Raw genomic sequence first — 13,249 nt, 5'->3', positions numbered from 1 at the left:
AATGACAGGGTATTATTCTGCAGCTGGGTAGTTTTGTTACTCCCATTCACAATGCAACGATCCATGAGCAAGTACTGTCAATCAGACGGAGAAGGGACAGGAATGAGTAATCACAGGTTACAGGCAGCAGCTGCTCAAGCCAACACAACCTCAGTTTTTAAATTTATCAAGCAACACCACTGGCCAGTATGTGACATATACATACCAACCATTACCATATAAGTAAAAGGATTCCAGGCAGTCACAAAATAAGTATTATGTACATGCTTTAAGCAAATGCAGTAATACATTAATGAAGAACAACTGAACTAACATCACTTGCTTCCCTGAAATCAAATGTAATCTTCATTTTGTTGAGCTGGTCCAGGAAATCAGGCCGATGCCAACTTGAAGAGACTACAAATACCTGCTACCTCTTACAAGCTGCAATATGAAAAAAATGTTGCTCTGTTTGCAGTGAAAAATTTAAATTTGGGAAGTATGAAAAGTTTTGGCTGGCTGACAGAAGTCAGATAGACAGCTTGTGAAATCATTAATGACTTGGCCAGCATCCTACATGTTTACTGATTCACAGCTTGTTTAACTTCTTGTATATTCCTAGCCATTCCCAATAGCCTGATACACCTCATCTACTATACAGTCACTTAACTGCACTACAAATAAGTTTACCCAATCAATTAAAAGCACAGAACTGCTAAGATATTTACTCAAACCTTCACAAAACCAGTAGTTTATACTCAAACTCATCAAGTTTAACACATCTGACAAATCTCAGCTACACCATGCCAAGCCCAACAATTACCCTGTCAAGCAGTCAAAGCTTTCCATTTCACTAATGAAGACAAAAACACCACAGCAAAATCAAAGACAGCAGAATGTTTGGGGTTTTTTCATTTGTTAAGAATGAAACCCTCCATTATAGCCTCAAAATACATAAAATATTACAACAGCATACTGAATCTTTAACAAGTCAATGCACCAAATATGTCCACTCACATGTTTTTGAGAATAAATCAATAACGCACAGATAGAATTCACACGTATTTAGGTTATTTCAAAAAATTAATGGCCTGGAAAAACATGGATGCAGGGGGAAAAGAAATAATCCTTGCAGCTAGCAACAGTAACTTTTATTTCTGCTGCTTATACATGTAAATAAACTGCATTAAATGCCTATGGGGCAGTCTATTGTTTAGTATTCACAGGTGGAACAGATATTGTTTTATTACTCCCCATTTTGTAGATGGGTTAAAGAGCATTTATGTTATCGTGATATGCTCCTCTTTAAACTTGACCGTAACTTTTAAGTAAATTAACTACCAATCATACTGGTGCTAACAGAAAGAACACTTACTAAAGATCAAAAACTGGTCTGTCAATATTACAGTTCCATTTACCTGACATTCCACAGTGGAGATCTTCAAGCACACAGATAGTTTTGAGAAGTCCAGACAGTCTGGACAGATAGTTTTGAGACAGTCCAGAGAATTTAGGAGCACAAGGCCACTCAATTTATAGTAGCTGGGGGGCAGTGACTAGTGAGTACTTTCAGAATATTGTCTCACAGTTCACTGAATGTGTTCCTCTCCCTCTACATTAATTAGTAAGGGGCTGTACCTTTTTTTCCTTGTTCTTGACTCTTAAGACGTAACCATTGAAAACAATAAATCCAAGCCAACAAAATCTATTTTGCTATTATTTATTTAAGGATGGAACTAACAGAACTCTACTAAACTCACGAGATTTTCAGTTTCGACTTCTTAACACCACAGTATAACCTGCCAGCCTACCCCTGTTTTAATACTTACTAAAGAGAATAATGATTCATGCAGAATACAGATATGCTCCAAGCTATTCACCCTCTTATAAGCATTCTATTTCCCCACAAAACTATCAGGGTCTCACCCCATTTTTATGACATTTGCATTGCCAATTTAGCATACTATTGGCATTAAAAAGATGTTCCAAAAGTATTGATTTTGCCTTCCACAAGCATGAGAAAAAAAATTCTACAGCCCTACATCATGTGTGCCATAGAAAGCCATGGCTTTTCATCCTTTCTTTTCCAGCTTCTGAGATAAGTTCTCTCTGGTTTCAAATGGACAGTTGTCTCCAGTCTGTATTTAATGGCTCATCAAGGCTCCTTGCAACTGAAACACCTATGGAGCAAGAGCCACAGGCCTACCAAATGTCTGACTTAGAAGTCTAGCCACAAACTGCTAGTTGAAGCATGCCCTTCTGCAGCTGGTCCCTCTCTACCCCTCCCTCAGCATCGTAGACTGCTGGGAAGTTGGGCAGGTGTAGTGACTTGGACACCCTTTTCTCTGATGAGGACCCACCCCACACCATTCTTCATATGCTCCTTCAGTAGGATAAAGAGGAAATTAGGTAGGAGATGAAAGGAGGAATGGAGGAGACTAAGGATCTGCAAAATGAAGGAGAAAGGGGTTTGTCCATGGAGGGGAGCAGCAGCTACTGCTAACTGCTGGAAGAAAGGCTTTTGAAGTCCTGGGGTAGTTGGGAGAAAAAGGCATACAGTAAGTAATGGGCTCACCTAGAGAGAAATTCTGAGAAAATTGTGCAACTTGACTAGTGAGAAGTTTTATTTGGATATTTACATAACTTTAATGAAAATTATGTTACTTCCTTCAGGCTTTCTGCTGAGCTATGTAAGCAGGCCTGGACACAAATAATAGCCTCCACAAGTGCTATCATGACCTACAGTACTAGGCAGAACCCAATGCCTCCTGCCCAGGGCTCAGGGTTACTGTGATCGGAGAGTATGACCATGCTCACCAGCCTCAGGCCATTAAAACAGCATGCAAAATTCAACTGGGTAGATTGCAAGTGCTTTCCCTTCTATGTCCGTGGTCTTGTCAAAGACTGCTTAGTCCTATTCAGGTTGCTGCTGCTTCCTACCTCAAGCAGAGGTAGCGCAGAGAAGAGCCAGTCTAAGGTCTGTGCTGAAGAAAAGCACAGGTCTCTCCACTGCCAGGCTGTGACATGGTCTAATGGCAATGAGCTCCTCACCTCAAGACAGAAACCTTTCTTTTTTGAATGAATATATCCCTCCTGGTTCTGCTAACAGGTTACATAGACCAAGACTATGTCCTGATACATTTCAGTTCAAAGGAGGAGCCAACCAGGAGTCTAATAGCAGCTGATCAGAAGAGGTGACTAAAGACGGATTTCTGCCTGCTGATACACACAATCCCTTCATGGTACTTCCAGAAAACTTTCTGTGTTCCTTTAAGGTCCAGGCTAACATAATTTCTGTTGGTCTTCTAGGATATCCCCAATGATTTGCATACCACTCGTCAGTAAGCTATGGACCTTCCAAGTACCCCAAACTAACTAAGTAACAGCAATTGCTTAAAAGCTAATGGGTTAAAATTTGAAGATGAAAGACTGTCTGCAGAGAAGCAACAAAACAGTGTTGACCTACTTAAGGAAATTTGCTTCTACTTCACCAGTATGTTTAGGTCAAATAAGCACTGATTTTTAACAATCTGTCTCCTTACAGATGCAGTTTTATTCCCTTTCACATGTGCACAAACATAGACTGTTTCCACTGCTCTAAAGGTGGCTTTAAATCTGCCTTTCAATTCATTCAGATTTCATCTTTGGCATTACACAATACATACTTCTGAAAAATCTTTGTGATGTGATACTCAGTATTTTAATTTACTGCAGCACACAGTAACTCATTATTGCCTAGCAAGCTTTTCAAAAAGTTTTTCTTGTGAACTTCAAATATTAGCAATAAAACCAGAAAGCAAAATGAAAAAGCAGGGCAAACAAACTCCTTCACATAAACATCCTGGCAATAAGTAATAATGGGAAGTTAAGCAAACATGCTGCACTCGTGAATTACTCACCCATAAGCTCCATTACTGATCAGTTTAATTGTTTCAAAATCACTTTCCTGAGGTTTTCTCTGCAGCTTCAGTGAGGTATTAGAGCTCTTCAAAGTAAAAGAGGAGAGAGAACAATGTTAATATGGTACTTTTTTCAAGACCAAGGAAACATAAAAACCAACCAAAAAAACCCCTTAACCTATTACCGGGCTGTCATACCCTGATGAACCACATACATACTCTGTCCAGTTAAGTCAGAGTTACAGACTTAAGTGAACCCCACCAGGCACCTGTTGTCCATTGCCTTCCCATTTTAGTAAATCTGATCATGGTATGACAGCCTGGTTGTAACTAAATGTAGATGAGCTCTTGTTCACTCAAATAAACTTCTGCACACTTCTAACTAATGTTACGACAGACTGTGAAAAGAGACATAAAATGAAAGAGAAAAACATAGAGGCTAAAAACACACGAGTTCTATCATTATGGAGGTCACTTTCATCCATTTGTATGCCAAAACATTTTCAAATGTTGTTCTGAGAGTACTGCATAACCTTTTTTCTAGCTTCAGTTTTTAATTAATCTTGAACATGTGTGAAATAGAATTGGGGTGTAGGGGGGTGATGAGGGCACCAGACAAAAAATACAGTGTTCCAAACCCACAAGATCCTTTTCAAGATGCTTTCCAAATCTCCAAGTCCTACAGTCCCTACCCAAGCAGTCTGGTAGTAAAGGTTTAAAGTAGAGCTGGTTGGAACATTTTTAATTAAACTCTTGCTGAAGAAAATTCAGTGCAAGAAGATTAGTGAATATGTTAATATTGTTCAGCCCACTTGCTTGCCAGTACAGGATTCTTCCTAATTGCATATTTATGACGATTTTAAATGGTTCTGTACTTTAAAGTTACATTTCCTGTAACTTTCCACGTGTGTTTATTCCACGGCTATACTTCAAGGAAAATGTTTCCAAATACTCACCCCATATTTTTTCTTTACTGATTTCCTTACATTGCTTTGTTACACTGCATTAACCTTTCTGTATTTTTTCAACAGTTGCACAACACAAACTTTACAATTGCAATTTCTTAGCCACTGCTAAGCCAGTTTGCACTTCAGCTTCTCCTAAGCACTTCAGCACTTCATTTAAATCTCCTAGCTGTTATTTCTCCAATTTGTCAATATCCTTCCACTAAATGCTACTTAGGTCTAAAACAGATGAACAGAATAAGAAACACCCTTCATGTCACAACTCTGGAAGCCTTTGTAGGTGGTGTTTGTTAAAGTCAGAAATTATCTCAAGATAATACGACATGTACTATGAGGATGATGTCTTTTCTGTAGTATAAGAGAACTGCTTTAACAGATACACCATACCTGTGTTTTAAATTCTAATATTTGTAAGTCTCTGTAAAGCACCCCTGAATAACTATGCATCCCTCAAAACGGCACTTGCCTTTTCTATCCACTTGCACTGAGAATCAACACTAAATTGTCAGGACTCCACCCATTGTTGACTGAAATCCAGAGTATGAGAAACAACTTTTAAAAATAAGAATCTCAATCAAGAGCATTTAATCCTACAATATTCAAACCAACAAACTGCTCCAACTAGTTTCTCGCTGGCCAACCTAAACAAGCATCTGACAAAATATTACCGTAAGATACCCACTATGTTAGACAATAACTTTTAAACACAGATTCAGAACAACAATGCACAATCTTCCAGACTGCAAGCTAATTTTCTGAATCCAGACTATTTACTATATTGCCCGTTTCTTTCTTGTGTCTTCACTGGATCTGTTCAGTCTCCCGGTTTAATCAGTAGCTGTTTTAAAATCTGTTTAAAAGAATTCATTTTTTTTATGAAATGGTTTAAAAACCCTTCTGAAAGAAAAATCAACACATTAATTAAACAGAAATAAAGGAAGCAGTGATGAATTTTGTGGTAAAACAATTGCCACATGGTAACCACTAACTTTGTGGAAGCTAAAGATACTGTAACATCTAGAAAAACAGGTAGGAAGTTTTGTGCTACTATGTTTTGCAAGCCTTCCCTCCGCTGAGCACCATGGCATTAGTCTGAGTATTAAGCATTGTTCTATTCAATCTCTTTACACACACCAGGAGAAAATAAAAACAGAGGGGACACAACACAGCTATTTTTCCTTGCTCAGATTCAGTAAAATCAGCAACATAACATGAAAACTTACATTTATTGATTCATCCCCTTCCAGATTTTCTGCTGTCCCACTGTCACAGTTAGCTAGCTGAGCTATTTCTGGAAACAGAGATTAGAAACTTCATTTTAAACACAGAAAACCTGAAAAGTGTTCTTCCAGAACACCCAATGAACATGCTGTCCAATCTGTAGTATCTGCAAGTAACTTTCAGGACATCTCCAAGCACATACAAAAAAAACCCACCCAGAAGACGTACTATTCAATGCCTATGTGATCTTCCACTGAAGAATTCAAACAGCCATAAGGCAATGAAGAGTGGTATTGTTACCATCGCTGAGGCATGGAAATTCTCAAATCTGAGAGATTAAGGGTAAAACAGCACTAATCTGCTAAAACTCCTGAGGATCTCATCCCCTGAGGGATTAACAGTAGGCTGCATCCTCGTTGGGCTCTTCCACAGTTAAGAACAAAATTTTTCTAGTTTAGACTAGATGAGATGGACTAATATGGTTTGCATCTTCTACACATAAATGCTAATATGCTTAACAGAATAAGATAAAAGCCATTTTCTTAGAAGCTTATCATTTATGGGGTCACTAACAGAGATGACCTCATAGCAGCCTTCAAGCATCTGAAGGGGGGCTATAAGGATGTTGGGGAGGGACTCTTCATTAGGGACTGTAGTGACAGGACAAGGGGTAAGGGTTTAAAACTTAAACGGGAAGTTCAGATTGGATATAAGGGGGAAGATTTTACTGTGAGGGTAATGAGGCACTAGAATGGGTTGCCCAAGGAAGCTGCGAATGCTCCATCCCTGGTGGTGTTCAAGGTCACACAAAGCCTTGGGTGATACGGTTTAGTGTGAGGTATCTCTGCCCACACCAGGGGGGTTGGAACTAGGTGATCTTAAGGTCCTTTCCAACCCTAACTATCCTATGATTCTATGACTTCTCTGGGAAACAGATTTTGGGGGTCTGTAACTTGACACGGTTGTCCCTGTCAGAGTCAACCCATGCTTATGCTGCAGAGCTCCTAAACCTATCCTGTTCTTCAGCAGACAGTAACTAAGAATTCATCTCAGTAATAAATGCTAAACAGGACAGTTGGTAGATAAAAGACCCTGGGAAGCTTAGCATCACTTTAATCTTACATGTTGTCAATTATATAATCCACATAGCCAAGGTTGCACATATTATTGTAATTATGTGCTGGGGATCAGAGATATGACCACCTGAAATTTTTGAGGTGTGTTTTTATCTCAGGACTGTTAACTGAATTTATGAATATGAGAAATAATTGAGTATTCACATAGGATATCTAAACTGGATTTTTATATATAATAAATGACTATTACAAGAGACATTCTGCCCAACACTCACTGTAATCATTAAAGCAAATTAACCACACAATCTTCTGTTGGCACAACTAAAGATTTAAGAAGTAACTCTGATTTGTACTCACTATCCAAAACACTACATGCGTAAAGTATAAGAATCAGAAGTAATTAAAATGTCATCTCAAAACCCGAACAGATCTTTAATCTGTTAGAGAAGCTAAAAATTCAAAATATTCTGAATATGAAGTCAATGAAAAGATCTCTACTGAGAACAAATAAATATTTAAAAAAAAATGCCAGACCAAAATTGAAACTGGAGTGGATTTCCCTGGCAAAAGTCAGAGTTTTGTGAACATCAGGTCTTCATGCCAGAAGTGCTGATGAAACCTTTATTGTACAGGTGAGAACCAAGCAAGCTAGAATAATATATTTTGACAGCCTTCTCAACTGAAATGATTTTCATAAATAGAGAATTAAAATAAGCCATTTTTAACCAGAACTTTTGCAGAATAACCATTATCTGAGGAATACACATATTATTTGCAAGCAGTAGGTAATAATGGAACAGAACCAGGCATCAGCTTTAGAAATGGGGAGCTGTGGAACCATTTTGCAATGCCTGAAGAGATCTTTAAAACTCATCTAAATACCATTAAACATCTGCCCTTTTTATTTCATTGATTTAAACCATTTCTGAAGACTCATGATTCAAAAAGGTAAAGATGGTAATTTAAAAACCATGGGCAAAGATTTCTCCCTGGGGAACTCTTCAGAAATGCAGCCACCAGTCCCTGCTAAGTGATGAATCTGCTCTGGTATTGCTTTCAGTACAGTATAAATTTATCTAGCATTATCTCCAAGTAATACATGCATCGTTTCACTCAAAGAAAGGACACAACAGCTTTACCAGCGAACAAAGGAGGTAAGTATAGAAAGATATAAAAAAGTAGGTTGCTCTTCTCTGCAGAGGAAGTAAAATATGTGAGCATTATGAACACTGCAGACATAATTTAACAGCTTACTTGAAAATACAATTCTTTGTTTCAGGATAATTGGTGTAACTGAAGTGGATTTTCTTTGTTTTGAAATACTTCATTCACCTATTTTAATTTTTCTTTTTGTAGAGAAAGAATTTAAATATCTCTCAGAAGGATGATCTTAATGCAGTATTCTTTATAGTAATTAAAACAATGTTTAAAGAATCTAAACTATTAAAACCCAGATAATTTAAGAAGTCATTGTACAGTGATTTATACTGTTTATAAGCGTCACTTTTTCTAAGGAGGCAGGAAAGCATTAATATGAATCAGATGGCCTGAATTATTTGATCACGAATCTATATACTCATTAACATATAGAATGATGCACTAAATAATTCAACCACCCAACTCTCCAATTCAACCAAAGATCAGTAATCTATACATCATACACCCCTTAGTATTTACTGACAAGCCACACTGCCCACTTTATCCTCCTTAAAAAACCCAAACACCACATTTCAACTATCCTTGAATGCTTCAAGTTTGTTTTATATTAATATTCAATTTATGAAATGTAATTATGTGTCCTAGATGAAGTACTCTTACATCAAATAAGTATTTAGTCTGAGAAAACAGTATCCCTTATATAAAGCATGTGCCTCTAGACCTCTTTCACAATAAACTGTTTTTAAAGTTTCAAAGATATTATTAAACTTAGGTAGTGTTCAATTCTTGAGTTATGCAGAGAAACATTTATCCAAGAGGTCACAAAAAATTAATTAGTAGGATGAGGTTCAAATGGCAACCAAGGTCAATTATACTAACCTCTCAATGAACACTTCAAATTAAACCTTGTATACTCGATCAGTGAATAATTTATGAATTGTCAAGTCTAGGCCAAATCTAGCTCTCCAAATCCAGAAGGCACCCCTTTATCTTGCAGAGAACTAAGCTACTTCTCAATCTCTTCCAGTACCACATGGAAAATAATACCTACATGCATTTTCACAATTCGCCTGGCTTCTTTGCTGCACTCTGAATCCAAGCAAAATAGTTAAAGCTGCTTTAATCTATACCTCAGATAAAAATAATACTAGATTTGGATGAGGAATTTCTTCTGTGAAGGCAGGAAGCAGAATAATAATCAGCTTGACTGTCTTATCTGTTAGCATAATACAAATATAATCTTTAACAATATCCAATCTAATTGAATTAGATCTAATAAAATTACTGACAACATATGGCAGTGCTAAACTTCACAAGCTGTTGAAGTTGAACAAAAAAAGTTTTCTTTTAACACACAATACACTACCCCTTTATGGAAATGTGATCTTGCATCATGAAAACTGGTTTAAAAAAAAAAAACAAAACTGATCGTGGTGTTTTGCTATTGTGTTATCAAGTGACCACCCTAGAGATCATCCACGTTCTGGGTCATAACACAGAAGATAAGATAAGTAGTACAAGCTAGACTTATTTTCCATGATGGCATTTCTACCAATTTCTTCCAATTGCAGGACTAGCATTGAACACAATGAACCAATTTCCATCTGTCACCGGTGATAGAACGTGGTCTCAGGATGAAAAAGATGATGGTATGGTTAGGAGACAGAAGAGATTTTAGTTCTCCCCATGCTGGCCTTAAAAGAAAGATCAGGCAAACAAAAATTCTGCAGTTCCAATTGGAACCCAAATTCTCCCTACATAAGTCCTCAACATGGACACATAAATTACCCAGAAAAATAAGTATTTGCAGTTTTAACAGGAATGGGAGATAGCCTTCTCAGGGACTCTAAGATGTGGGATCCTGGGCGCACTGAAGGGCATGTAACAGTTCAGCCTAGGTTTCATTTATACCTATGGTTGGCTAACAGTTGCCATCAAATTATACCAGTAAATTTTAGCTAGAGCTGAAAAAAAAAAGTTGCATTGCCAGGCTGGAAGATGACAAGTATTACTGACATAGTGTTTGTGAATGATATTCACAAGAGAACTATCCCATATAGCCATTTTAATGCGTTTGAGCTTGTGAGGGTACTGTGAGGGATAGCAAATGCTTGTTCTGCTACCATTTTTACTTTAACCCTTTTCCAGTATAGACATTATCAGAATGATTAAACACATTGAGAAGGAAGAATCTAGGTGGATAGCTGGACCACAAGACGCACTAACCTTCCAGAGGATCTTTATTTAAGCCCAGCTGGCTAATAATGTACCGAGGGATGTCTGTTTTAATGCCTTGTCCCTCTTTAGCATGGCCTTCAGCTGCTTCCAAAAGATAGTAAAACTCTTCAGGATCAAATTCCTAGGAAAAAAAAAAAAACAAACAAAACCCCACCATCATTTTCTGTGTAGAAATGGAAGTCTTGAAGTCCAACATAAAAATTTCCTTTGCTTCTTCTATTGCAAACATTTCCCTTACTAAAAACAATACCCCTTTATTCTGTTACTAGTAGTCTATTACTCTGATTCCTATACAACACACTAAGCAATAAAATTCCATACCATTACTTTAGAGCACTACCTTGAAGACTAATAAGTTCACTGCCCTCAGAACTTCCTTTAAAATGTAGAGTGAAATGCCCTATAACCAGCAGCAGTAAGATTTCACATACGGAAGACTATCTCCCTACGGCTGCATGCATATATAAATCCACTATTGAAATGAAGAACCTACGTAAATATATTTCTCTCCACTTTGATTCTAAATGAAATTCTAAATGAAATTTTCAAGTATTTTTAATCAATATATGTGTACTATGTTTTGTGGAAAATACAATTAAATAAATCACTAACTTTAGAACAAAGCCAGAATTCTAAGTTGCTGAAAATAACCTCTGAACTTCATTGATCCAATTGCTCCAAATCTAGAAATTAAACATCCTCCATTGGGAGTCAATTATATTACAACTATCATTTATACTATGCCTAAAAGACGAGCAACAAAGAGGAATAAAAACACAGAAACCCAAAACACTGCCTACCCCCCAAGTCTCTTGGAAATACGTTTATTTTACTACCTTCTAGATGACAAAAATATGAAAGCACTGAAAGGAACAAAGAAGTTTCTAGAATGGTTTGGTTTGGCTTTTTTTTTAAAAACAGACTTTATGTACAGGTATGAATTAATACCAAAACATCTAACATAACCACTGCAATCTTCAAGATGTTTGTGCCAACCATAGATTACAACAGGTGTAATGCTTAATAGAGCAAGAGCCAGTCAGAGACATGAAACATTGACTTAGCAAAACAAGAATTTTTCCTGGAGTATGTCAGTGCCATCAACTGTATCTGTGGAAGTCAGGCAGACTGCTGAGCCAGTTATCTTCCCTGGTGGTCACTCCATAGCCTGCCATAACTCCACGTGGCTGTAGCTTGCGTGCTGAGTCACAAGACTCCTGTCCTAGCTTTTCAGCCTACCTAGGACCCAGGAACAAAATGTCCCACCCTGGAAAATAGCTTGAGAAATTAAGTATCCTGTTTCATTTTGGAAGCCTCCAAACTGCTGTGGCTACCAGGAAGAGTTACAGCAAATCTACCATGACATGTCTTTCGAATTTTCAGTCTTTGGAAACAATCTTAAATTCATTTGTCATGAGACAAGTTTCATCATTTCCAGCCTAATCAAAAGGATTCACCAGAAACCCAGTGAACATGAACTGCTCAAATCGTGTCACTGAGCATAAAGTTTCAAGATGCTTGAACTGCTCAAAAATCTGCATTACATGCTGTTTTAGCCTTTCTCTCCTATCTGACGTGCTGTCCCCAGCCATCTCTCCTACATGTTACTCCTTGGCACTGACAAACACAACAATGTGATGATGTATGCCAAGAATTTCTATATACTCTCTCAGGAAAACATCATCATGTCCTTACCTGCTGCAGTGGCAGATACACAGCATCTCTTCCACTTGCTAGTAAGTCAAAGTATAATTACAAAACAGATACTTTCAATCATATGTGTGTGCCTGTACTCATCTATCTATATATACACACACATACACACAGACACAAATAATTAAAAGCAAAGGATTTCTGATCTTTACAACTCTGTGTTTCATTTTCCATAAACAAATGGATAAAAATCTTTCAGTATTTGCCAGCAGCTCCTGGCACATACAAAACTGAAAAAGATTTATTCGTATGATTATCAAGTGAATAAAAATAGAAATTCATGTATCATGATCACCTGTGCCAAGATCACCATCAAAAAACAGGCAGCATTACCGCATGGTACCTGAAAATTCTCTTGACAAAAGTGCTGGATTTATTTCCTACAGTGCTACAAACTTTCTTAAGAGGCTGAAGTCTTCCATACCTAGTATCTATTTCAGTCATTCTAAAATAACAGCCAATATTATTCAAAAGTTTCCAGAGGGATGCTATGGAAAAATATTTTTTATGTAAGATTACATGATTCCTGTTTATGGAACAGGCTTAATACCTTTTTGAATGAGAAACATGCTGGTTTGTGAGAGTACACCTAAACTTTTTTTTTAAAAAACCTGCCTCTGCAGAAACTAATCATGCAATGTTGTTACATTTCCGCTTATGTCTCCTAAAGATCCTGTATGAAGTAAGAACACTAAGTGAACTGTGCTGGCTTTCTCTGCAATTGCTTCTCTGAAACTCTCAGCTATGAGACAGTCATCTGGCCTTGTGATACTGTCCTCCCAACTGCATCGGCAGGCCCAGCAAAAAGAGGGATAAAGATGTACAACAGCTCTGCTTGAAGTGTGATAAGCTTCGAAGGAAGTAGCCTAGGATAAAATCTCAGGGGCAGAAACTGGGGACTAAGTGAATGGAGATTTGGACTGGCTAGCTATTAAATTTAGCATTTAGGGACACTGAACTATTGGGCAAACAGGTCACCGGGAGAGAACCTGAATTAAAA

The 13,249-nt window shown here is 37.5% G+C and overlaps 1 protein-coding gene across 7 annotated transcripts in view; it reads right to left on the bottom strand.

Moving 5' to 3' along the window:
* MAST4 (microtubule associated serine/threonine kinase family member 4) overlaps positions 1 to 13,249 on the bottom strand; it is a 275,284-nt gene that overhangs the window by 34,267 nt on the left and 227,768 nt on the right. For all 7 annotated transcript variants that reach the window (XM_062612321.1, XM_062612322.1, XM_062612323.1 and 4 more), the window contains 3 exons: positions 10,525 to 10,657; positions 6,067 to 6,134; positions 3,879 to 3,964 (listed from right to left, as the gene is read on the bottom strand). In XM_062612321.1, the coding sequence (XP_062468305.1) occupies positions 3,879 to 3,964; positions 6,067 to 6,134; positions 10,525 to 10,657 (287 nt within the window). The remainder of the gene's footprint in view (positions 1 to 3,878; positions 3,965 to 6,066; positions 6,135 to 10,524; positions 10,658 to 13,249) is intronic.

This window comes from Pezoporus occidentalis, unplaced genomic scaffold (genome assembly GCF_034315485.1).
Source record: "Pezoporus occidentalis ecotype Australia unplaced genomic scaffold, CSIRO_AGI_Poc_V1 ctg16, whole genome shotgun sequence".
NCBI lineage: Eukaryota > Metazoa > Chordata > Aves > Psittaciformes > Psittacidae > Pezoporus > Pezoporus occidentalis.
Note: the sequence above shows the minus strand (reverse complement) of the source record. Positions and strands in the feature narration are given on the sequence as shown.